Source organism: Acinonyx jubatus, chromosome B2 (genome assembly GCF_027475565.1).
Source record: "Acinonyx jubatus isolate Ajub_Pintada_27869175 chromosome B2, VMU_Ajub_asm_v1.0, whole genome shotgun sequence".
In the NCBI taxonomy this organism is placed as follows: Eukaryota; Metazoa; Chordata; class Mammalia; order Carnivora; family Felidae; genus Acinonyx; species Acinonyx jubatus.
In genome coordinates, this window is record NC_069385.1 from 18191735 (window position 1) to 18219127 (window position 27393).

The 27393-nt window shown below is 46.2% G+C and overlaps 1 protein-coding gene and 1 long non-coding RNA gene across 13 annotated transcripts in view; one reads left to right on the forward strand and one right to left on the reverse strand.

The window, feature by feature from the left end:
* LOC106965852 (sterile alpha motif domain-containing protein 5) overlaps positions 1-27393 on the reverse strand; it is a 949459-nt gene that overhangs the window by 146162 nt on the left and 775904 nt on the right. For 11 of the 12 annotated variants that reach the window (XM_053223339.1, XM_027056666.2, XM_053223344.1 and 8 more), the window contains one exon: positions 3320-3448. The exons of the other annotated variant lie outside the window; for it this stretch is intronic. In XM_053223339.1, coding sequence (XP_053079314.1) covers positions 3320-3448 — 129 coding nt within the window. The remainder of the gene's footprint in view (positions 1-3319; positions 3449-27393) is intronic. 12 annotated transcript variants of the gene reach the window in all.
* On the forward strand, positions 3054-8448 carry LOC113598642 (uncharacterized). Its single transcript, XR_003419274.2, has 2 exons — positions 3054-4303; positions 8212-8448. It is a non-coding gene; the product is annotated as an uncharacterized LOC113598642 (long non-coding RNA).

Genomic DNA, 27393 nt, shown 5'->3' on the forward strand with positions numbered 1-27393 from the left:
TGAATATTCCCTCCATTGCCAAAATTCACCCAGAGAATCTGAAACGAAACAAAGTCATAAGCTGTTTCAACCTATCATTCAAATCTCCCAGTACTCAAAGTTGCCTCAGAATGGCTTTTTCTACAGCAGACACAACAAACTTAATGTTACTTATTTTCGTAGAAGATGCTTGAGGCTCCGAATGTATTCTTCTTACTGCTTTTGGTGGATTATTTCTTTCCCAAGCCACCTCGATTCAGCTTTCACGGGACTGCTTACTGACACAGAAAAGAAGTAGTAAGTCACAGGCCCTCAGACCCAAAGCTGCACCAACAGCCGAGAGAGCAGGGAAGGAATTGGTCTACTTGTCTGAAGGTGGAACAATATGCAATAAAATGAATAAAAACCATAGAATAATGCAGCAAAAGGCAGCATTATGGAGTGAAAGTGACAGCTTTCCAAGAAAATGACTTCCCATCAGGACTCAGTCTGTGATGAGCTAACCACCTGGAGAGGGAACTTTGAATATGTAGCTATGGTTGCATACCCGGCCTGAATGAATGACGGATGACCTCAAAACAGCTTAAGATGCATCTAACATGGACTTCTAGACTCCGGAAGCATGCAAATGACACACAGGACGCGTGGCATCTAACCTGATGGTCAGCGGTCTACGAGCTCCCCTATACCTCTGCAACCTGCCTGCGATTTCATAGAAAGAGAACCTGAATGTGCCCATCTGGGATCTTCCTTTTCTCCCAAACTACAGTCTAAGGAGTGAATGAAGTTTCCAGCCTGGCTCGAATGAGCTCCCATCAATTTTACCCACTACCACATTGCTGCACCTTTGATGAGAACTAATTAAGCTCATCCGGAGGGTTCCCCCCCTCCAAGACTGTCTTTTGCAGCTCTGGAATCGAGCACACCAAATTAGGCCCATCTGTCTAACTGGGAGGAAGTTATTTGCCCCACTGCCAAACAGGCTTTCTTCCCTACCTAGACGCTGCCCTCTGAGGTTCCTGAACACCTTGCGAGGATTATGGGGACCCCAACTCTTAACCAGCTAGAATTTTGGCAAGAGCAGGGGATCACCTACCAATTCACAGCAATCCTTTCCTCGCATGGCAAATGTCACCATTTCTTCCAAAAGGAAGCCACCAAGCATGCTACTGGGCTACCGTTCAAAGTCAAAACTACAATATCCAAGAGTTCAGCGCAACTTTTACGTCGTCGTTCCGCTGCCATCTTGCCCCCCCAAAAGTCGTTTCTCATTAACTATGCCCCAAAAGAAGAGCCTAATTAATTTTAACCGAGTCTTCTCCCACGTGAGGTTACTTTTGTTAAGAAAAGGAAACAGCTCCCTCTTTCCCTGCCCCTCCCCAACTTGTCTCTCTCTCTCAAAATTAAACATTAAAAAAAAAATTAAAAAAGGAAAAGTGGGGGGAGGGGAGGAGCCTGGGTGGCTCAGTCGGTTAAGCGTCCAACTTTGGCTCAGGTCGTGATCTCACAGTTTGTGGGTTCAAGCCCCGCATCGGGCTCTGTGCTGATGGCTCGGATCCTGGAGCCTGCTTTGGACTCTGCGTCTCCCTCTCTCTCTGCCCCTCCCCAACTTGTGCTCTGTCTCTCTCTCTTAAAAACAAACACTAAAAAATATTTGAAAAAAAAGGAAACAACCCTGCCATTCACACATGCCAGAGGACAAAGTTAGAAGAAAGACGGCCTTGGCAATGATGTCGTCTGTGCCTGCCTGGGCCACAGAGTCAGGCTCCCAGGACAGTGGCTCTTGGCTCCCAACCGATGCTTCTCGGGCTCAATCAACTCGATTATACTCTTACCACCACTGCCAACAACTCGGTGAACAAAAAGGAAAAAGAATCAATAATTATCTGACAGTCATATGCTGTTACTCCTGACCTAAGGAATCTTCACTTAGGTTGAATTAGGGAAAGAAATTAAAATACACAGGAATGCCAGAGTCTTACTGTAGAAGTGAATCACGCCCCTTTGTAGAATAACTGAGGTGCCTAAACTAGTTGTTGGGTCCATTATATAATAGGTCCTTTATAACATAAAAGGAATTACTAATTAAAGAACGATCTGTTCTTAGTTTCTTAATTATTGCTTTTTTTTAAATTCCTACCCTAAGCAGATTTATGAAAATTAAAAAAAAAAAAAAAAAGGATACAAGTAAATCAGCAGTTTTCAAACTTTTTTTTAAAGGCAGAGAGAATCTTATTCACAACAGATCCATAGAGGCCCCTTCTCCCCTCCAAAATCTAGAAGATGATCAAACAGGAGTTGACCTGGATGTGGAGACATGGAGAGTTCTGCCTCCCCTTCCTGAAGGGGTCACCACAGTGAAATAAAACAATCTGAAAAGCACCGAACCACAAGGAACCCAAATAGGATGTTATGATGAAAATTTAAATTAATAAATGCAGAAGCTTCAGTAAGATCTGTTGCAGCAAATGTACTACCTGGAAACCCTAGCAAACATGTAGATTACAGAGACCTAAGCTATTTATTTACTTATCTGTCAAATGCAAGTTTAAATGCTGCACTAATCCTACATAAAGGTTTTCACAAAAACAGCCAAATGAATTTCGACACCTCAGTGAGAGAGCAGAGCCGTGGAAAACGGTGATTATGAAGAGGTCTTAATGACATGGAGGAACTATAATAAAATATTAAATAAAAAGGCAAGAATTATATTGCTGATATAAAAACACACTGAGCAGAGATCTGCTAAAATACCAGCATGCTAATTACCAGGTGAGAGATGAGGGTGGTTTCTGGCTGCTTTAAATTTTATTTTTCAAAAAAAAAAAAAAAAAGAAAAGAAAAAGAAAAGGAAGGGAGCAAAGGACAGAAGGAAAGACCTACCCTCGACATTCTTTGGGCTTAGAGTCCATGAAAATGTAGCGTACACTGGCCAAGAGTAAAAACATTCCTTTTGCTTAAGTTAAAAAATAAAATCTAGCCTTTTAATGAATACAGATATTCGGTCATGCTGCCCCAGCCAATATGCATTTATTTGGTCACAGAACTGGGTGATTAATCCTCTGGGACCTGAACTTTTTACCCCAAACTAGGGCAGCAGCCTGCAGACAGACGGTCCAGGAACAAGGAAGCCGGTCAGAGGGTCCGAGAGGGGGCGCTGGACCGGACCCCGGGAGGGGGCGCTGGACCGGGAGGGGGCGCTGGATCGGGAGGGGGCGCTGGCCCGGGAGGGGGCGCTGGACCGGGTGGGGGTGCTGGCTCGGGAGGGGGCGATGGACCGGGAGCAGGACACCCAGCGGCCCCGCCGGGCAGCAGCGTCCTCCCCATGCCGCCCACTCACCACGTCCAGGTCCTGGGAAACCCTCCGCTTCCGCAGCTCCTCCATCCTCTCGCACACATCGGAGAAACAGGTGTTGTAATAGTCTGCATACTGCTGCGCCAGGTCATCGATGTTTCCCAGGGAGCCGTCCTGAGGGCGAGGCGGGCAGCAGGAAAAAAACAGGAAAACAACAAAGGCGGTGAGTCCACCGGCACGAAGACCTACAGCTTTTGGTGCCCCTCCCCCCAGCATTTACAGTAAGAACGGCAGGTATTCGTTAAGTGGGAAGTATGGGCGCCACCTCCAAATCCTCCGGACAGCTATGGACACGGGGGACACAGGAACTATGTGCTCGCCTTTACAGTAACTCAGAGAAGTTGAGTGCCCACCGGGTCTAGGGCTAACAAGCAAAGAAGGCAGAACTCCAACCCAGGACTGCCGCGGCCAAGGCCGCGGTCTGAAACCCACACCTCTGCCCGCCTGGCAGGGCTAAGAAACCCCCAGGCAGGCGCCTTCAGAAGAGGCACTGTCCGGGCAAGAGGCTCCCCGAAGCCCCATCCGTGGCTGCACCAGAGCCTCCTGAGAAGTCCCGACGCCAGGACCCCACTCCTGGGAATTCTGATTGCGAGCGGAGGGCGGAGGACCCGTGAGGGATGCCGCAGCTGAACCACACCTGTGCCTCCCTGAGACCCTTGAAAAGAAAAAAAAAAACCCTATTCCTTGAGTTATTCCAAGTACACAAGCGAGAAGCACACACGTTAACAAATTCACCTAAAGAAGAAACAGGTCTGTGGCCCCAGCAGCCGCTCCGGAGCCCACGTTCCTGAGTTCACACTCAGCTCGGCAGCCGCTCACAATTCAGGGGCCTGAGGCGTTTCCTAAGCTCTGGAAACTCTGGAATAGTACGGATAACCTCTGGACAGATAACCTCCGGTAACACTGGAATAGTACGGAACCTATCTCTCAAGGAGAAGCGGTGAAGTAACACGGTCCACCTGGCACACAGTAAGTGCTCAAAACTTGCTTAGCTACTCATGTTCACTACAAGAGAATGTTTCAGACTATAGTCTTCCTTTAGGGCAGTCGAGGCCTTGAATGCGTGTCTGAACACGTACACACGGAGGACACACACTGCATACATTTGTAAGTTATGCCATTTCTTCTACTCACTCGTTCATTCATAAAGACATTTGCCCTCCCCTGTTTACCTCCCGACGTGTCCTTTCTTTGGTAAGAATAAATGGCCCTCCCAAGCCAACCAAGGAAACGCAACTTTTAGGGAGCCTAGAAGGTGCACACGCTTTCCATTTTACGGTCCACAGCCCTGTCTAAACACGCAAACACACTCAGATGCAGGTGAGGGTTGGGGAAGTAAGAGTTCTCCCAAAGCCTTTCCGCTAAAGACCTTCAGGCCTTGTCAGGAGGCCTGGGTCCGAGCGAGCATCTCTATCCTGCGTCTGCACTCACTGATCTTATGCAACCCACGTACAGGAGAAACAGAAATGAAAAGAAATGATATTTTAGAAAAAAACCTCTCCCTCCTCCCCACCCCAAGAAAATGTTCTCCTTTGAGGTAATCGTGTCCAAGTCCCCAGGACAGATCTAGGAAGGAGACGTTTGAGCATTTGAACATGTCTGGGCAAAAGTCATTCCTTCATTTGGTCGTCGGTCCGTCTCAGACAACAAGCTGGACAGACACGGAGGCTCTGGGGGCCTAGCCTCCTATTCAATATGTTTACCGTCAAGTTTCCGAGAGGGAAGTAATATCGGTCAAGGCAGAAATCTGCTGCTAGGCCTCTAAGGAAAGGCCCAGAGGTGGTCAGCCTGCTGCTGGTCTCTGCTTTCCTGCCGTCAGCAAACTGCCTGAAACCAGAATCACTCAGGAGGGAGGAAGCCAAGCCAGAGTATCTTAAAGTGAGGTTTCTGAAATCTAGCATGATGAATCAAATTATGATCCTAAGGTTTGTCCTGACTCGCCTCGGCCCTACGACATGTACCCCCGTGGGCCACAGCATGGAAACCCACAACCCCCTGGCGGGTTTTCTCATCTGTTTCCCCACTTTGCCCAATCTGCCATCGACCCCGCCACCGAAGTGACCTTGCTAAACAGATCTGACCTGCTTCCCCTCCTCCGAGAATCCCCCATGCCGCCCCATCACCCAGCTGAAAAAATAAACCCCCGCCTTGCCAGCCCAGCCCTCAGGGCCTTTCACCTCGCCTCTGCTCCCCAGTTGGGCCCCAATGAGGAAGGAGCTGAGAGCCACTGCCTGCGAGGCCCAGAGGAGCCAGAGAGAAGCAAGCAGCTTCCTACAACGACCACTTTCCCCTCGGAGCAGGCCCTCTCCCACCCCACACACACCTCAGGCCCAACACCTGAACTGAGTTCTGACCACCAACTACTACTCACAGCCAGGACTAGGGGAGCAAAGTGCCCGCTGAAGCATGGGCTTGAGTCCACAGCTGCTGGGCCGGCTGCCTTCTATTAACCCAGCATTTTTGCTTAAACTTCAAAGAAACAAAGTCCTCATGGTCCCCCTACTCTTCAAGATCCTCATGTTTCCTTAGTCCCTGCCCCCAGTACATACTGGGAAGGACCCAGGAGCTCCCTTCAAAGCACGTGTTGGAAGGTGGGGGGAACAGGGTTTATAGCCGTATCACCTGAGAACCCATTCTTACGAGTTACTGCCTGGATTCTGCCACTGCCCACAACAGCTGGGGCCCCTGAAGTCCTGGGGCCCTTCAGAGTTATGTCAAGTCTATCAAGAGTATGAGGCTATCCTGTCTCCATCCAGAAACTTCCACCTTCATCCATCCAGGAAGGGAAACATACCTGTCACCTTTGACCACCTACAAAACCTGTATCTTCTAATACCTGAGTGAACTTGTTAAACCCCTAGAGATTACAGCTACACACTTTCCTATAGCTTGCCGTTCTTAAATGAAAATTTCTCTCCCTCCCTCCGCCCGCCGCCCGGCCCCATCACAGAGGCACTAAGAATTGTACTGTTTTAGCCAAGGCACTCCGATCTTGAATTCCAGCTTCTCAAAAAACAGCCAGCTGAACCGTACAACTTAACATGATCACCGGTTTTCTTGGATCAGTCAAGTCTACTCCAAAAAAGTTCATAAGCCATTATTTACATAGCTTTGTTTCAAATCACTTCCCCACCCCTCCTTTTTCCTAGCAATACCTTCAACATCAACTGTTCGGTTCTCAAGTTTCCAAGCTGCCGATCAGACGTGTTTTTTGCCACTGGAGTTTAAGTCCCTATCCCTCAGCCCAGATCACCCCAAATTCCCCAGTAATGCGGGGGCCTGGAAAATATATGAGAAAAAAGGCAGCTGTTCAACTCAACCCAGGCCAAAGACAGCAAACACTTCACACCCTGCAGCATGTGGCAACGTCCAACCCGGACTTGAGGCCCGGCAGACAATGATTTAGAGCAGCGTGGCACAGCTGCCCCTGTGTTTTCCCAAATCACTTTCCAAATGTGCAGTAAGTCCCCAAAATTTCCACTTTCGGCAGCCTTGATGATGTAAGTGCCAAGAGAGGCAAAAGAATAAAAGAACGGGATTTTAAAAAGTAGGTCTTGTCTGCCATCCCCAGGAAGGAATCCTGTTCGCCCCAATCAGATGGAACCAATGAACCATGAGACGATGTTCTCTTCCTCCACTCAAAACCCATGCTCTTTCCGGACTATCTGGAAACCTTGGCATCATTTCCGCCCAACGTGTTCTTGAGATAGCGCAGACCTATTCGGTGAAAACATTTGCTTCTGGGCGCCTGGGTGGCTCCGTTGGTGAAGCGTCCGACTTTGGCTCAGGTCACGATCTCACGGTTCGTGGGGTCGAGCCCCGCGTCGGGCTCTGTGCTGACAGCTCGGAGCCTGGAGCCTCCTTCAGGTTCTGTGTCTCCTTTCTCTGCCCCTCCCCTGCTTGTTCTCTGTCTCTTTCTCTCAAAAATAGATGTTAAAAAAGATAAAAACATCAAAATATTTCCAGATTAGGCTGTAGGGAATTTAACCAATGCAGCTGATGTCAATACCACCACACCTAGTGCATCTTTCTTTCTGGAATGTGAGGTTATGTCTGACCCAACACCCACAGCGCTCATGTCAAGAGGCACTCAAGTTGCAAAATAGTAAACACTCTCTATGCTTATTCTAATAGATACAATTATTAAAATACTGAAATCGATTTCTTTTCAAACTTCTATTTCTCTTAAGGTGTTCAAGGTTTCTGCTCTAGAGTCATTGCTCGCCTAATTTGTCTCATTTCCTATTTTTCGCCTTTGGTTCTCATGCGTGAGGCTGAAGGAATATGGGTTCAAGTTTAGGAACAGGGGGAAATCTTATTTCCTCCAAAGAATTTAAGTAAATTATGAAAGTGTGTCACCCGATCTTTTTGTAAGAATTTCCCCATACGCAGCTAAAAAGAAAAGAAAAGAAAAGGAAGAAAACCCATGCAAATTCAAGTTCTCTTTCCTTTTCTTCCTGCAAAACCAGGCCATGGCATCTTTCCCATATGACCATCCACTTCAATTGGTATGGATTTAAACTGGATCGGCGGTCTCACTACCAGGGGCAGGTCAACAGAAGACGGACCCTGTGCAATCTTCCCACGAAGCCACTGCACACCAAACACTCATCTTTTATGCAGCCAACATAAAAATGCAGAGATACGGGGGGCATTTGTACCCAACAACTCAGATGGGGGCGGGGGGGGGGGGGACTGCTGTCGCAATTAAAGAGAAAAGAAGCAGCACTGTTCTCATAACGACTGACTTAGCAGTCTTTTCTGATCTTTATCCCAACGTACTTCTGTCTCTGGAAAATGTAAAAACTCAAAGTACTGTGAAAACAGAAAGCATTTGTATCGTTAACTTTGGTTATTTTTGCTCTCTTCTTTCCCAGATGTCGTTTATGGTGTAGGGTATCCAGACAGGCTTATGGAGGAAAAAAAAAAGAAGACAAAAGTCCTGAAAACACCCGGAAATACAATGTAATCTGTGCTGTTGTATGCAGATCGCATGCAAATGAATGCAAATGAACCTGTAATCTTGCTATTTTTCTGTACCTATAAAGACAGAGCCCCAAGGGAAAACTCCAAGTGTCGCTCTGAATCCCCAACGTTGAGGGGAAGAAAGAGAACAGACTCCTGGCTCATTTATTTAGTGTCTCTACCTTTTTTGGTCTATAATAATAAGTATATATACATTTTGAATAATATAAATTATACGTTCTATTTACATTGCTCCCTGTTGTTTTGGAGAGGGGTGGAGCTGAATATATCAGTATTCAGTCCCCGACAAGCTAAGTCCACTGGAAGAAATCACTGCAATAACGCAGCCCGATTTCTTGAATGACTTTCACTCTGCGTTTTCATTCCTTTTTTTTTTTTTTTTTTTTTTTTACATTTATTTATTTTTGAGAGACAGAGAGAGACAGCGTGAGCAGGGGAGGGGCAGAGAGAGAAGGAGACACAGAATCGGAAGCAGGCTCCGAGCTGTCAGCACAGAGCCCCATGCAGGGCTCGAGGGCTGGAACCCACGAACTGTGAGATCATGACCTGAGCGGGAGTTGGACCCTTAACCGACTGAGCCACCCAGGCGCCCCTCTGCGTTTTCCTTAATTAGCTTCTTTAAAGATTTGGAGGTGATAAATGCTTTCAGCAAACGTTCGGTGAAATTGCTGATGCCATAAAAAAGACTTTAATTCTGGTTTCCTCATTCGGCCTCACTGCATCTGTGAGGGGTCGCTCCCGGCACTAGCTCGCTTACCCCCATCCTGCCATGTCATTCGTGGAGACAGTCACTGAATATGCCATGATCTCGAATATTTTTCTCTGAGGTATGTCGCTCCTAGCATTTCTGCAGATGGTCTGGGCGGGAATACAGTTTGTCTCAGGAAGAAGTTTTTTACGCAGGACAACCAAAAACAGACACTAAAGGGACCGTATTAGGTCATGCTGGTGGTGATGAAAAGCCCTGGGGGGCGGGGGTGGGGGGCACACCCACGTGGCAGGTGGCTGGAGGGCTGACTTCACATTTCCACTCCCCCTCTCCAGAACACCCTAGACCTTGCCAGGCCCTCTAATTCTTGCCTTGGCAAATATAACCTTGGTGCCCGAGGCCCCCACTATTCTGCACAGAGGTCTCCGCTTAGCATAAACCCAGCCCTGGGGAAGGAAGGCCTCAGGCAGGCAGCACTGAGGCTCCCTCCCTCCCGGCACTCTCTCAACAACTGCTTCTAAGGAAGTGGCCTTCAAAGGCCTGAGGAAAAACACCAAAAACAAAACCAACAGACACACACACACACACAAAATGCAAAACGAAAACCAAACAAAAACAAAAACTAGGGCATGGGACATCTTTGACAGAATTATTTATAAACTACTTACAACTCTAAGTACTTATTAATGTAGACTGTATCTATTTACATTAAAAATGGACACGGGGCGGGGGAGTGGCAGCGCCTGGGTGGCTCAGTCTGTTAAGCATCTGACTTGGGCTCAGGTCATGATCTCCCGGTTCGTGGGTTCGAGCCCGCCTCAAGCTCTGTGCTGACAGCCCAGAGCCTGGAGCCTGCTTTGGATTCTGTATCTCCCTCTCTCTCTGGCCCTCCCCAATTCGTTCTCTAAAAATAAATAAACATTTTTTAAAAAATGTACTGCCAGAATCTCACACAAACTAGGAATCCCTAGTTATCAACTCAGAAGGAATTTGAAAAGCTCGGTCTAAGTAGGAAAACTCCGTTTCCTGACCATAGAGAGGAGCAGCTACAACAAAATGGGATTAAAAAGGCCTCCTCCGTATCCCTCATGGGGAGGGTGTGCTGGATCTCTGATGTCACATTAATGATCAGGTATGATGAAGAAAGTGATCAAGGCTATAAAATTAATATGCTTTTCAATCATCAATGCCTAATACAGTATCCCATCAATTCCAATAATATTTATTGAACACCTAGGACACTCCAGACGCTACACTAGGTGCAAAATATTCAATGTAAAATCAAGAAACACGGATGTTTATTATTAACAGAAAAGCAAAGTATGCTTTTTAGTTTATTTTAATGTAGTCATATGGTTAAGTCATGGAAATCTGTTGAAGGGGTTTACTAGACTGTGCTTGGTGTAAGGTCTTTTTGGAATTAAAGAGTCTGGAAGATCTAATTTGCTGAGCTATCATCGGCACAAAAGAACATGTCACAGGAACCTTCAGAACTTGAAATTGAAGGGAAGTGACTGGAACGTTGACAATTTGTTAAAAAAAAAAAAAATTCCGGTATAGATTCACTCTCAAAATGGGCATGTGGAATTAGCAGATGGCAATTTCGGACTGAACTCATTTCTCATTTCTAAACTGCCCTGAGCTTAATAGAATCATAGATTTGGAAAGAACAGCAGAGTGAGCTAGCTGGGTGGCAATGAACGAGCTAGTTTGGTGGAAATGAAGTCACAATTTCTGACCATATTCACAGATTTTGATGAGTATGAATCACACTTGACAGTTTCTCTGGCTGCCTTTGGCACATGATCATGAGGGTATGAGCATTCTCAAGCATTTGGCCAGTCAGGATCTGATGCCGGGTTTAAAAAAAGTGACCTATAATATTCTGAGCCATTTGGAAATGAATATATTAATCTCACAACAATCCTGAAATTTCTGGTTATGTTGTTAAGCCTTGTACAATATTTGAGGGTTTCTCATATTTTAAGAAAACGATATTCTGCCATGGCTTGCAGAGTCGGGGCGGGGGGGGGGGGGTGATAACACAGGAGTCAGAACTGGATTTGACCATGGTTGATTTCCATGGAATGCACTTAAGGAAGGCTAAGAGATTTAGAGGTCATGGTGACCTGATCAAAACTGACATCAGGCATCATGCTTGTAACCATTCACTGTTATAGAACCAGTGTTGAGTTGCCAAAGTTCTAGATTTTTAAGAACTGGTAGATAATGCCTACAGGGTGTTATCAAGAAAATTCACATGGCTAGGAAGCCTGAGGACACTGCTCAGATGGCCTGTACTAAAGTACGTGGGCGCCCCCTTATACTGTGATAAGTTCTCAAAACTCTCACCCACCTCCTTAGCTGCCGACAGCTGCCCATGCCTCCTTTTCCTGGGTACTCAGTGTGAACTCTCCAACCCCCCAAACTTTCGTTCCTGATTCCAGTATTCCAGAGATTAGCATCCACCAGTTCCACGGATGCCAGACTCTCAGGAGTCATTCACTTACCCCCAAAGGAAGAGGTCACTATGACTAATATAACTTAAATTATACTAATGTGTCATACATAAGTCAATGTTAGTATAACATGTCTTCTCTAATATCTCTCCCAGTCTCAAGGGTCTCAAAATGTCTCTCCATGTTCATCCTAGCAGTGTTCACGCCTTGGACAGAACTCCCCAGCTACTTACCCTCTCTCCAATCTCATCTCATTTGCAACCCACTCTATGCGCCATGCCCACTGTCACTTTTCAAATATAAATCTTGAGAACTTTAAAATGTCTCCCAGGGAGGATTTGACAGCGTTGGTCTGTTGGATACAAAACAAGCACCTTTTTACCTGGAGCTGTCTGTCTTTATAGACTTGCTCCCATGGCTCCACCTCCCTATCCATACACCAGTTTGGGTCAGATCAAACCAGTACATGCAGCAGCACCGTATCATCCACGCTCCTCCTTGTGGCTTCTTCTGCCCGGACGCGCTTTCGCCCTACTGACCCTACAGACAGCAGCCCATCCTTCACAATGGGCCGTGAATGGCACGTGACCTTCCCACTGCGTCACTGTAAATCATACATTCCACCTGCAAATGGAATGACCTGATGTCTGCGATCTGCTTCAAAGTCAAGGAGGGAGAGGAAAAGAGTGGGAGCAGACATGGATGAAACAAGACTGGCAGTGATGATTAATGGTAGTGCTGGAATATGGGGCTTCTTTAAAATATGCTAATGTTGTATATATTTGAAATTTTCTATTTTAGGACATCTTTGAAAAGTGGCATTTACTTAATTTACATGGTTGTGATCCCCAGACTTTAAACTCCTCGAAGGTGGAACTGGGTCTTACTCATTTTTGCAACCTCAGCACCTAACACCATCACAGTGATACTTAGCAATCACCTAAGAAGTGTCTCTCGAAGGAAGAAGGAAGGAAGGAAGGTCAGCAGAGCTGATCTCCTTGCTTCCTGAGGGTCTCTATAACATCCATTCAGTATTTTCATATATAATGGTGAGATTGTAGTCTCAGTCTCTGGCCCCACCAACCTTACAATAGCAATTGAGTCCGCTGAGCGAGACGATCAAATGTGAAATACATCGTTAGAAATAACAACACATAAAGAATGAGGAGAGCGGGTGGGAAATACATTTCCAGGCAGAAGGCACCACAAATATAATTCCTCTGAGTCAGGAGACAGTCTACCTAACCTGTTCCAAGAGGAAAAGCTACCCAGGTGGCTGATTCAGTGCAGAGGTGTGACAGGACAGGAGTCAGGAGAGAAGAGGAAGAAGGAAACCCAGGTTGAGGATTCTTCATGTGCAGAATTGATTTCTGATTATTTCCACTTACTGCTGATAATTCTTAGCACGTTGACGGTCATGGATCTTGTTGGAATCCAATGGAAGATTCTTATACCAGGAAGATTAACAAGAAAGTTCCGCGGTGCAACGGGCCCAAGGTCACTACAGGCTGAACGTTCTCCTCACACCCTGACAGAAAAGGCAAGTAAGCCGGGCGCCTGGGTGGCTCAGTGGGTTAAGCATCCGACTTCGGCTTAGGTCATGATCTCGCGGTCCGTGGGTTCGAGCCCCGCATCGGGCTCTGTGCTGACAGCTCGGAGCCTGGAGCCCGCTTCTGATTCTGTGTCTCCCTCTCTCTCTCTCTGCCTGTCCCCCACTCATGCTCTGTCTCTCTCTGTCTCAAGAATAAATGAACATTAAAAAAAAAAAAAAAAAAGAAAAGGCAAGTAAGTATCTCGAAACAAAGACTATATAGAAAGGCACTGAATATATCAGGAATGTATCCAGTTGAATCCTTTCCATTCAATCCCCAAGGGAGACCAGTAGGAAAACACACCTGGAACGCTGCCAGGTCAGGTGGTGTCAAAGAGCAAATACTACAGCAACGCTGAGGCCAAGGAAACGAGCACATTCCCTTTCTGGGAATGAGCTATGGCCGGCTGAACAGAAACCTGTCTGTTCTTATTTACCGGAGGCTATTTTAGGGCCCTTCGTTCATGTGACACCAATTGGGTCGTTTCTTTCCAAAGTCAAGGAGAAACTGGCTCACCCATTGCCCTGGAAAAACTCCAAGTAATCCAAAAACAGCTCTTCAGCACACCCCTAACCCTCCTTGAGCGCATTTCCTGACCTAGCTTCTGACATGTGCCCTTTTGTCCATCCCCTTGATCTCACGGACACTCATAACCATCAGTGCTCTAAGGCCTTTATTTAGGCACTCAAAGGCCCACTTGTGAATGTGGGGTAAACAGGGAAAATCTGCTGGCTTCATTCTGTGCCCATCCTGACCTGTAACAGATAGGCAAAAGCAGATGAAGAAAATGTCAGCCGCACAAAATTACTCTTGTTGTCCTAGGCACATAGGTGAGTATTACCTGTATCTACATCTGTGTGTCTGTCCACCTGTGGATGCAACCATATAAAGCAGTACGTGACATGAAGGCCATACTTTTATTTCAATCCTTTGGGAAGGAAAAGTTCTTCCCCAACTACATCATTTCCCCTCAAAGTGATCTCAATTTTCATCATAGAAGATTTTCACAACTGCCAAGAATATAACATGACAGATCCCTGAAAAAGCATCCTTAGCAATGGATCTCTTCTTACTTGGAGATTAAAGACACCTTGGAGGTTGAGAGTGGAGATTATTTGCTTTGTACCACATCCTTTAGAGAGTTACAATGTGAACTTGACAGGCATTTTATACCTAAAAGGACAAAACAAACAAACAAAAAAACAAAAAAACACCACCTAAGACGAATTTACATCATTCTACCAAGCCACTTATCACTAAAATGAAAATTTTCATTTTTCCAATTTGCTCACAAGCTGAGAACTTACTAACATCACCACTGCCTTTTTCATGACATCTAATGTTTAAAAATTTCTAAGATATACTTTTTAAGTTTATTTATTTGGAGAGAGACAGAGGAAGGAAGCTCAAGCGGGGCAAGAGCAGAGAGAGCCGGGGAGAGAGAATCCCAAGCAGGCTCCACACTGGCGGCACAGAGCCCGACGTGGGGCTCGATCATGACCTGAGCCGAAATCCGGAGTCAGGCACTTGATTGACTGAGCCACCCAGGCTCCCCCATAAACGTTTTTCTTACAGAGCAATTCACTTCTATTGAAGAATGAACGTGTTTAGGTACTTATCAGCCATATCTTGTTTCTTTTAACAGTTTTATAGGTCAGGGTTTGTTGGGACATAGTCCCCTCCTTCCTATCCCATGCTCTTAGATTTCTAGACTAGTCACATGTCTACCTCACTTACTCAAACTTTTTCAGGCTTCTCACCTGCTCTATAAAAAAAGAGCAATTTCACTTTTTACTCTGTGACGTGGATTAGATACATTTTTATTTTAATTGCCACATAGTGGGGTGGGGGGGGGGGAAGCCTGAAAACAAAAACAAAAGTCATGAACATAGTTCTAGCAAGTCTCTTAAAGAGTCCCCTCGTTTTTAATGCTGACTCTGTCAGGATGGGCTGTGTTTTTCCATTGGCAAAGCACAAGTCAACAGCTCTCTTTTACACTGGGAAATCAAACACGCGGCTGCCTCCCATTCACCCCAGGAACCCTGTAACCACAGCAGCCGGAGACATCCTGTTTGAACCTAAGTCTGATCCTGCTGCTCTACTCAGAAGCCTCCAGTCTGCCTCAGAGTAAAGGCCGCAGCCCGCTCCCCCCTCCATGAACTGAAAGGCCCCCGGCACCTGTGCCCACCCCTTCTCCCGTGCCCCATCTGGAGCCTCTCAGCTCATTGCCTGTCCACACCGGCTACGTGGCTTCCCCTCCAGCCCACCAGCTAGCCTGGCCTTGGAGCTGGCTCCTCTCTCCGCCCCGCAGGGCTCTTCCCCCACCTGCCGCAGCCGGGACTCGAAACCCTGCTTCCCAACCACATCCTATCTACAATGACAACCTCTCAGGCACACACAGTCTCTGACCCCCGTCCTCTGCCTACTCTCTCTCCTCCTCACCTCTCATCACCTAAAACAGTTTGCATATGGGGCGCCTGGGTGGCTCAGTGGGCTGAACGTCCGACTTCGGCTCAGGCCATGACCTCACGGTTCATGGGTTCAAGGGTGCAAGTCCTGCGTCAGGCTCGCTACTATCTTCACAGAGCCACTTCAGATCCTCTGTCCCTCCCCCTCTCTGCCCTCCTCCACTCACATGCACACGCACTCTCTCTCTTTCTCAAAAATAGTTACAAGAAAATAGAAATAAATAAATAGAAATGAAATTTAAAATAGTTGGCGTGTAACTCGTGTCTGTTTTAGTCCCCTCCCCCAACTAAAGTATAATGTCCATAAGGGCAGAGATTTTTCTAAGTTTTGTTCACTGTTCAGGGTGTAGGGCAGCGTCTAGAAGAATCTCGAAACTAATTTACTGAATCAGTGAATGAATCGAAACGATAAAATGATCAATCAACAAGCACTGTGCCAGGCACTATGTTCAGCCCCTTGGGAAGAGGAATATAAACAATTTACACGTTGCTTTATGTTTTGGTTTCATCTTCTCTAGGTAATGGACCGACTCTTCGGTTCTCAGACTTGAAAGTAACTGGCAAGGCTTAATTTCTACAACACCCACGACTCCATCATAATTCAAAAAGCCAATATTAACTATGCGGTGCCTTCTTTATGTGTATCATCCTGTTCTCTTTGTACGGTTTCAAAAGAAACAAATGGAATATATAGTGCAAGGTGTTAATTACATAAGCTTATTAAAAACAAACTCCTAAGAGGCGTTGGTTTTAACACTTAGCACTTTTATGTTTATGTAGTTTATTAGTTTTTAAATGTGAGAAAGTCAAATGCAGTAGGCATAATGTTGCAAAACAGCCACCACCAAGGGAAAACGATTTCACGCACACATAGACAAGCCTTTTCAAGGGCTGGTTCTAGGCTGCAAGTATGAAAGTGAAAGAACCCGGCAGCAGAAGCAGGTTTTTATAGGACAGTGTTTTCTGAGTTTGGGGTGATGTTGGGCTTCCATATGCAGCGTACAATTACGTAATTTGCAATGTCCGCGTTTTCACACAGTCAGAGATGCAGTACTGGTAATATTCCATTTTGTAAAAATGAGTGAGGGCTATTTCGATTCATTCTCTATATCTAGGCCATAAACAACCTAGTCTGCTAACTCTAAATACTATTCTGTATTGCATTTAAAGAGAATGTTCTGTTATGAATGTTCTGTTAATGAATATCCCAGAACAAGATCTTCTGACCTCTGTCCACAAACCAGGCCATAAATGCAGATAATAAAGATTCTCAAAAGGCCATTAGAGGTAACTGTTCTCCAGCTCCAGGTAATTCACAGCCCTCCTGGTCACAGAAGGCAGGTGTGTTGGGAAAACTGGTGAGTAAGAGGCTCCCCGCCCCCATTGCTGCCTTTCCTTATTTGCGAGCACCGTGAACCTGTAAAGCTTCCTCTCTCTGTGCCTAGACTGAGGTCAGATCCTGTTCCCACCTCCCCATACATGAGCGTGGCTGTGGAAGCCTGACATGACTCACAGGCAAAAATGCAGAAAAACCCAAATTGATTTTCCATAGAATTCAGGAAATTTCTAAAAAGGTATGCCAATTAACTTCAACCTCACTTCATTTTTTCCAAAACATTTGCCCAGTGACAAGAGGCTCTTCTCTCCCAGCCCCCTCTCCATGCCAACAACACCAGTGAAAGGTATAAAATATGGCAGAAGTAAGAGAATTACAGCCATTCCTGAAAAATATAGTCCATGAGGCTGGCATTCTGACAGCAACATTTAAGAAGATGACCAAGGAGAGATACTAAAGCATGAGGCACTTGCCAATATATACATCATAGATTTTTTTTCATTATACATTTTCATTTGTTTCATTCATGAGCGGCAGTCTTCCTTGGAGAATACCTTATTAGGTCGGAACATATTTCTGACAAGAGACCCTAAATATCTCCTAAGCAGAGACAGAATTTAATAGAAGGAAATCAAGATGACACTGTTGAAAGGTAAGAAAAGGAAAAGGCTGGGGGTGCCTGGGTGGCTCAGTAAGTTGAGTGTCCAACTCTAGATTTTGGTTCAGGTCAAGATCCCAGGATCGTGGGGAGCCTGCTAAGATTCTCTCTCTCTCTCTCTCTCTCTCTCTCTCTCTCTCTCCCTCCCTCCCTCCCTCCCTCCCTCTGCCGCTCTCCCCCATTTGTGTGGTCTCTTTCTGTAAAATAAATAGAAGAAAGAAGAAAAAGAAAACGATGTCGAAGATGAAGATGAAGAAGAAGAAAAAGAAAAGGAAAATTCTGGGATCAAAACATTTTAATCCATTCTATTCAAATATGGAAAACTGAAAGACTAGAAGTCTGGAACTCATGATTCAGAACTTTCCACAGACTACTTCTGTGTGAATTTCCTCCTGATTCGAAATCTTGCCAATTCTCCTTGAACCTCCAATGATAATTACTTACGTATTTGTTTCTTAGAATTGCGTTGGATTTTGTCCATATCCCACAACTTGTTTTTTAATCAAAGATATTGAGGTGAACTTAAAAGACCTCAGAATACTCTGTCTAGGAGACATCGGAAGAATCATTTGATCTCTCCTTACAAACCCTCCTCACGTTCACCTTCCATTTTATAAAAGAGAAAAATGCTGTTTGTTATAAGATACTATTCTACCTACTTTTGTGGAGGATTTCCTTGGTTTTGTTTCTGGGTTCCTTTCTCTTTTTTGGAAAAGGAAGAGGAACAAGCAGTATATGGCATAATTTTTTTTAAATTTTTTAAAAAATTTTTTAATGTTTATTTATTTTTGAGACAGAGAGAGACAGAGCATGAGCAGGGAAGGGGCAGAGAGAGAGGGAGACACAGAATGTGAAGCAGGCTCCAGGCTCTGAGCTGTCAGCACAGAGCCCGACATGGGGCTCGAACTCACAAACTGTGAGATCATGACCTGAGCCGAAGTCAGACGCCCAACCGACTGAGCCACCCAGGCACCCCTGGCATAATTGTTAATACCCCCCAATCTCTAACCTCAAAGAAGCAAGTTACTAAATTTCCTTGTGCCTTCGAAGTACCTGCCCACAGAGCAATGAGGCCAAATAACAGGGATCAACAATCCACATAGAGCACTCAAAAAGAGTATCTGGTACCCAGAACTCAATAAATGATTGCTCTTAACCATTGCCATTGTCACTATCAATACCAATGTTATGCAATATCATGATCAACCCTGGGTTGTCTGGCTGAAAAAATTTTCCTGCGTCATAATGAAATCCCCTTTCTCTAGGTAGAAACAGTTTCAGTGGGTGAAGCAGATAGGACTACAGATAAAATACGTAGAAGCCAAGAAACCCGTGATAAACCCAGCTTCCAAAATGGCTGGCCTTTTTCTCATTCATAGAAGGGGAATCTATCTGCAGGTATGTCCCTCCTATGCTGTGTATTCCCTCAGGGTTTATGTAGTCACTCTGCCCTCCCTGCATGTATTTGGTCCTGGTTGTCTCACGCACGCACACATTCAGGCACTTTCCCCACCACGTATCAGCTCGGCCAGGCCCATGCATGTGCCCTCTCACAATGCAGTACATCTGGAACTCTCTGCAGTACCTACCACAAGGTCGCACGGGTAGGCATTTCATGAAAGCTTAACAGCATGGAGCTTCGTGCATCATATGGATGCCGCTAAAATGATTTGCTTTTGTTCTGTTTTTTTTTTAATTTTTTTTTTAACATGTATTCTTTTTTCTTTTTTTTTTTTTTTTTTAACAGACAGAGAGACAGAGCGGGAGCAGGGGCGGGGCAGAGAGAGAGAGGGAGACACAGGATCCGAAGCAGGCTCCAGGCTCTGAGCTGTCCGCACAGAGCCCCACGCGGGGCTCGAACTCACAAACTGCGAGATCATGACCTGAGCCGCAGTTGGAAGCTTAACTGACCGAGCCACCCAGGCGCCCTGCTTTTGTTCTGTTTGAGTGAATTTGTAGAGTACGCTGACAATAGAATTTGGCATGCGTGCGTGTGTGTGTGCGTGCGTGCCCCTGTGCACGTGTGCATGCATGGGCGTTGGGGACGTTGATTGGATGAGCTGGGGAAGAAATTGACAAATTGAACATGTACATGCCTATATTGTGTCAGGTCTTCTTGCAAGTTATTTCACTTAAAACACACAAGACTTAATGTAGGTTTTACTAAGCATACAACACCAGTGAGGGCATAGACACTCGGGGAGGTGACAGACACATCCGCTGCCACTTGGCTAGTAAAACACAGACCCAGGCTTCAAATCCATGCCTATCTACTCCAAAACCTGATGTCAGCACTTTAGAGCGATGGACTTATACCAGTTGGGTATATAACAAACCTTAGCTAGCCTTACCGCTTATTTTAAATTGTAAAGCCATCTCCTGGGGCCTCCCACAGAAGATACCCCCTCTCGTGACATTTTTTAAATAAAGATGAGTATTAGTTAGCAGTTCTCTGGAGCTGCAGAAGCGTACAGATGAATAATTCACTCAGCCGCATATGAAGAAACATATACCTGGGTGCTTGGTGAGGCCAAACACATTGGCACGTCATCCAATCCATCATTTCTTCCTGAAGCTGGGCCCATGGCTGACCCAAGCCGCTCTCAAGCGGCTGGCCTGTGGCACTGTGGGAAATGCCGGGGGCTTGGAAATGTGGACACAGCTGCTCAGGGGGCCTCTGGGAGGTGTCCCTGCCCCAGCTCTCTACCCCAGTACCGCGTGCGAGAGCATGAAATGGGAAAAAGAAGCCACGTGCCAAGAGGGGCGCAAATCCAATCAATCTCCACCCCAGTGTGGGCAGGAGAGCGGGCCTTGGAACTTATAGACTGGAGAGGGCGGGCCCAGGTACAGATCTAGGCTTGACCTCAGCACAGCTCCCGGAGGGCGGGGTGGGGGTGGGGGCCAGCTCCGTGTCACCACATCCTGGTCAACCCTGGCCTACCCTCCACCAGGACAGCTTCCTGAGGAAATCCTGCCTGCTACAGAGAAATAAATGGGTGGCTCAGGCAAAGGATGTAAACAGAAGCAGCGTGTTTTGTTCTGTGTCCCTGCCCACCCGAGCAGGGTCTCCACTGAACAATTTTTTGGCCGCAATGCAAGTGAAAAGCCAGGCTGAGAAAAAAATAAATGCCAAGCTGAGAGATGGCTTGATTGACTAGGAGTTGGAAGTCAAGAAGGTGCACGGTGTACGGGTGCCTGGGTGGCTCGGTCGGTCGAGCACCAACTTCGGCTCAGGTCCTGGTATCACGGTTCTTGAGTTCAAGCCCCACGGTGGATTTGCTGTGGTCATCGTGGAACCCGCTTTGGATCCTCTGTTCCCCCCCCCCCCCCCCCCCGCTCTCTGCCCTTCCCCTGATCGCACTCTCTCCAAAATAAACAAACATAATAAAAAGGAAGAAAGAAAGAAAACGCACAGTCTGATTCAATTGAGGATTGCTGTCAGGACTCAGTTGTTGACACCTAAACTTTCAGCGAAAGTTAACAATAATTATGATAAATAGTAAGACACAGCACTCTTTTTCCCCCAAGTTTTTATCTAAATTCTAGTTGGTTAGCATACAGTGTAATACTAGTTTCAGGTGTAGAATTAGTGATTTGATACTTAAGACAACACCCTGTGCTCATCACAAGTGCCCTCCTTAATCCCCATCATCTACTTAAAAACATTTTTTTTAACTTTTCTTTATTATTGAGAGACAGAGCGTGAACACGGGAGAGGCAGAGAGAGAGGGAGACACAGAACGGAAGCAGGCTCCAGGCTCTGAGCTGTCAGCACAGAGCCCGACACAGGGCTCAAACTCACAGAACGGAACGTGAGATCATGACCTGAGTTAAAGTTGGACGCCCAACCGACTGAGCCACCCAGGAGCCCCAATCCACACACAGTACTCTTAAGGCATGTTCCTGAGCAAAAGTCAAAAAGCTTGACAGCCCAGAACAAGACTACACGGGTGCGTACCCACCTGGCTGGGGAGGAAACTCCACAGTTAGGACCCTGTTCCCTGGTGTCTCCCCTGAACACGTGACAGACACTCAATAAATGTTTAATGAATGAAGATGCCGAGGTAGGAAAATCCCTCCCAGTTGGCTCCACACCCACGCATGAGAGTATAGATGTACACCAAGAACATTGCATTAAAAATGGTAAAACAAAAACAAAGGAAAGAGAATGAGTAGAAAGGATGTTGTTCTTCCCCACCCCCACCGCCCCCTGCTTAAACCCAAGGCAACTGCTGTATCTCATAGGTTTGTCCTTCTCCTTAGAAATTCTCTTTAGGGGGTGCCTGCGTGGCTCAGTCGATTGAGTGGCTGACTTCCACTCAGGTCGTGATCTCACAGTTGGTGAGTTCAAGCCCCAAGTCGGGCACGCTGCTGTCAGCACAGAACCAACTTCAGATCTTCTGTCCCCCTCTCTCTCTGCCCCTTCCCTGCTTGTACTCTCCCTCTCTCTCTCTCTCTCTCTCTCTCTCTCAAAAATAAATCAATCTTAAAAAAGAAGAAGAAGGAGGAGGAGGAGGAGGAGGAGGAGGAGAAGAAGAAGAAGAAGAAGAAGAAAAAGAAAGAAAGAAAGAAAGAAAGAAAGAAAGAAAGAAAGAAAGAAAGAAAGAAAGAAAGAAAGAAAGAAAGAAAGAATAGGACCAGAGGAGTCCCAAGGCCACTGGGGGCCCAGCCCCTTCTCAAGATGAAATGATTACCTGCCTTTACAGTAAGTCAAAATGTCAATAGACATTTTCTCCTGTTCTATCGTAATAAATTCAGGCTCCGGGGAACCTAATGGAATTTTTGTTCATTATACTCTGAAGTAGAAAATTGTCTCTCCTTTCCCTTCCCCGCCCTGTCCACCTTCCTTTCTGCCATCTCACCAGGCACAGTCATACAGAAGGAAGGATGCCGCCCGCAAGCCAGCACCCGGCCATCACAGACACTGCCACACCTCCAGGACAGCAATGGCTCATAGTTCTTCTTAGGAAAAAGGAATATTAAAAACGGAGCACCTGGGTGGCTCAGTCAGTTAAGCAATAGACTTTGGCTCAGATCATGATCTCATGGTTTGCGAGTTCGAGCCCCGGGTCAGGCTCTGTGCTGACAGCTCAGAGTCCGGAGCCTGCTTCAGATTCTGGGTCTCCCTCTCTCTCTTCCCCTACCCCCCTCACACTCTCTCTCTCAAAAATAAATAAACGTGAACAAAGTTTTTGTTAATGTAATACAGATTCATATACACACTGGAGTATGGTAGGAACCAATGTGAGCTGTGAAGCCAGAATTCCTGGGTGTATGTCCCGGCTGCAGTACTGTGGGACTGTGGAGAAATACCTAACCTCACTCGGCCTAATCTGTAAAATGGGGTGATGAGGATAGTCCCCACCTCTCATCTCACAGGGCTACGTGACGATTAAGAGACATACCTCGTCAGCACAGTGCCTGCCACTCAGGAAGCACTCAATAAATGTCAGCGAGTATCACTAAGCACCAAAACTCGAGAATTAACTGTCTAAACAAAGCCGCAGGACACCTCTATCTGTCAAGCATTTTATTTTTAGGAACGGTTACAGAGGTATTTGAGATTTTTGAGGCATTTAATTAAGTCTGACACAGTTATCCACCCCCCCCCCCCAGGGAGCTTTTTAAACACAAAGCTTCATTTAAATATAATTTGGAACCCTACTTCTAAGTACCAGAAATGGCATGTGTGTTAGTGTTTGTACCAACTGGCGATGTCAGCAGACGTCATCAACAATCATTTGGACTGTGGGATCTGCTGCCCTCATCCACACCGTGGATGCCACCATGGCCATAGGGCTCAATTTTAGGGCCTATTTTCTCAAACACCTGCAAACAGTCCTGTCTGCCCACAGGGGTCGGTAAGCAGCGAGTAGGGAGTGTGCATTGAATGATGCATCTTCCAATGTGACTGTACAGCTTTTGCTCACTGTGTTTCCTCAGAAGAACAATGAGCTTAAAGTGAAAACACGTGGGTCGTGCATCATGGAAAGTGTTAGGGGTGGGGAACCTAGAAGGTCTTTTTTTTTTTTTTTTTTTAAGGGAAAGACAATGCACGAGTCAGGAAGGACAGAGAGAGAGACAGAGAGAGTCTTAAGCAGGCTCCATGATCCCCATAGAGCCCGACAAGGGACTTGATCCCATGACCCTGGAATCATGACCTGAGCCAAAATCAAGAGTCGGAAACCCAACTGACTGAGCCACCCAGGCGCCCCTGCAGGTCTTTTCTAATTGATCAAATGCCCTCCAAAATTTCAAGAGAACTGAGCAGAGTAATTGGGACCATAAGTTTAAAAAGTTAGTTGAAGAATGTATCCACATAAAGACTCATTTCTTTTTGACTTGCCCCACCACATACCCATCACCCCTTCTCACCAATGAGCTAAGGCTCAGGAGATGCAAACATGAGGCCTTATTTTTTTTTTTAATTTATTCTGAGAGAGAGAGAGAGAGAGAGAGAAAGAAAGAGAATGCAAGCATGTGCACAAGCCAGCAGGTGAGGGGCAGAGAGAAAGGGAGAGAGAGAACCACAAGCAGGCTCTACGCGGTCAGTGCAGAGCCTGACGTGGGACTCGAACTCACAAGAGTGAGTTCACAATCCCAGCCGAAGTAAAAGTCAGACACTCACCCAAATGAGCCACCCAGGCACCCCCAAGCATGAGGCCTTCTCTTCCCTCTCTCGTTCCAGCCCACCACAAATCAGCTGCCAAGTTTCCTCGTTTCTCCAGTACACGGCTCTCAAATCCACCCCTTCTGTTACGTTGGCTCCCTTCCCATCGTCCCAGTGTAGAAACTGGCATCACTGTACCCCCCGCCCCCACTCTGTGGTACAAGGCCCCGCTGCCTCCTGCTGGCAGGGCTAAGAGCGAGTGATGGGCTTCCAGCACCTTCCAGGAGGGGTGAGGATGCATTCTGGTCCACTCTAGAGGCCCAACTGGGGGGCGGTGGGGTATGGGGGGAACGGGACAGACTGTGCACCCCCAGGCCCCTCTGGTCCTAATTCAATCTCTCAAGTGGACTTTCTTCCAGAAAAGAGAATGTCCCGGCAGTCCAGTCACCTCGCTTTAAATTCTCAACGTAAATTAGTTGAATGACACTGGGTTTCTCTTGATTGCCCGCCTTGACCCCCACAACCAGAAACAGTCTACCTAGGTTATCAGGCAAAACGCCAGGATGTCTTCCTCAATTCTTCTCTGTCCCGCTAGCCACCAGCCCCAATTCAGAAGCCCTACCTCCCGAACCTGTTTCTACATCTGTGTGCTTCTGTCCAACTCCAGGACTATGGCCTGGCCCATGCCACTCCCACCTCAGTACCATCCACTTGCTGTAACACTGTTAGTGATCTTTTAAAAATATAGGCCAATTTGGGGCACCTGTGTGGCTCAGTTGTTAAGTCCGACTTCGACTCAGGTCATGATCTAAACGGTTCATGAGTTCAAGCCCCGTGTTGGGCTCTGTGCTGACAGCTCAGAGTTTGGAGCCCGCTTCAGATTGTGTCTCCTTCTCTGTCCCTCGCCCCCTCCTCTCTCTCTCAAAAAATAAATAAACACACAAAAAAATTTAAAAAATAAAAAAAAAAAATAAGCTAATTTCAGTACTCCAATGGTTTCCAATCTTGCTTAAAATAAAATTCTGATGATAGCCAAAGTCATCTGGCCTGAATGTCTCTTTGACCCACTCAAATCTCCGATGTTCTCTGAGCAATACTCCTTTTAGCCTCGTTTCTGATCCTAGAATTCACCAAGTTCATTCCTATCGTAGGGCCTTTGAGGCTGATGTTCTCCCTGCATCAAAAAGTGCTTCCCTGCCCCCATTCTGGCTCATTCTCACCTCCTTCCTTGACAGCCCTGTTTAATCTAGCCCCTCAGGAAACTGAACTGCTTATTCAGTCTTCAAGGAGTTGATGGTTTTGTAAAAAAAAAAATAAAAAAAAAACAAAAACAAAAAACAAAAAAAAGACAAACTGCAGAAATATAACATTTATATTTTATGAAATGTATTTATATCGTGCCTTGTTTCACAGTGAATTTGAGGTATTATTCAAAGTAATAAAAGATCGGGGTGCCTGGGTGGTTCAGTCGGTTGAGCGTCCGACTTCGGCTCGGATCATGATCTCGCGGTTTGTGAGTTCGAGCCCCACGTCAGGCTCTGTGATGACAGCTCAGAGCCTGGAGCCTGCTTCGATCCTGTGTCTCCCTCTCTCTCTGCCCCTCCCCCGCTCATGCTCTGTCTCTCTCTGTCTCTCAAAAATGAATAAACGTTAAAAAAAAAAAAGTAATAAAAGATAAAGTCTTTAAAAAGGGAGGGGAGGGGCCTGGCTGGCTCAGATGGGGGGAGCGAGCGACTTTTGATCTCAGGGTTGTGAGTTTGAGCCCCACATTGGAGTATGGAGATTACTTAAAAACAAAATCTTAAAAAAAAAAAAATACAACAACGAAGTACTAAGTGATGAATAAATTTTAAAGAGACATAAGTAAAGAAAGGGTCATGCTTTATCCATCTTCCATGGCTTAATTCAAAAGAACTCAGTTCCAACATGGTCATCTCCCCAAGGGGTACAGAGTTCTGTATGCTGCAGGATAGATTCTCTCGCAGAGAACCACTATCAAAAAGGGGATCCCAGGGGCACGGGGGTGGCCCTGTTGGTTAGGCATCTGCCTCTTCATTTTGGCTCAGGTCATGAGCCTGACTTTGGGCTCTGCGCCGATGGCATGGAGCCTGCCTGGGAATTTCTCTCCCCTCTCTCTCTCCCCCTCCCCTGCTCTCTCTCTCAAACAAATAAAAAATAAATAAAAATGGGGCGGGGGGGAGCCACAGATACTAATAAGGCAGCATAAGAAATCTCAAACACCCAGAATCAGTATTAAAAGCCACCCCCTAATTCCTTATCCATCAGAGTCCATTACATGAGTGAGGAGGAGAAAAGACAAGAACTTCCTCAGACAAGAGCACCCTCTGTGGAAGCCTCGTTTTCTCTCATTTTGAGAAATGACAACGTTCAGGCCCATACTTAGATACTGGTCAAGCTTATTACACCCAAAGTCCAGGCAGTTCACATCAGACGCTTGGAAACCTGCTACTCCCCCACCAAGTCCACACAACACATCCAAGCCAATGAAGCTCCTTCTCGCTCCCTCTTATGTTTCATTCCTCCCCAGTATCTAACACACCTTACAACTGACTTCCTGGGCATAGTCTCTTCCTTTCCTAAAGACCCCCTTCTCAAAAAGTATCTCTGTAGGGGTTAATATCCAAAATACATAAAGAACTTATACAACTCAACACCAAAATAATAATAATAATCTGATTAAAAATAGGCAGAGGACCCGCAGGTGCCTGGGTGGCTCAGTCAGTTAAGCGTCCGACTCGATTTTGACTCGATTTCGGCTCAGGTCATGATCTCACAATTTGTTAAGTTCGAGCCCCATGTGGGGCTCCCTGCTTGGGATTCTCTCTCTCTTCTTCTCTCACTGCCCCTCCCCTGCTCATGCTCTCTCTCTCCCAAAATAAATAAAAACTTAAAAAAAAGTAAAAATAGGCAGAAGACCTGAATAAATATTTGTTTCCAAAGAAGACCAACAGATGGCACACAGACGCCTGAATAGATGCTCACCACCACTAAACATCAGGAAAATGCAAATTAAAACCATAATGAGACATCACCTTATACCTGCTAGAATGGCTAGAATCAGAAGGACATGGGGTAACAGGAGCGGAGAGAATGCAGAGAAAGAGGAACCCTTGTGCCCTGTTGCTGGGAGTGGAAATTGGTACAGCCACTGTGGAAAACCGTTTTGAGGTTCCTCAAAAAACTACAAATAGAAAGATCGTATGATCCAGTAATTCCACGA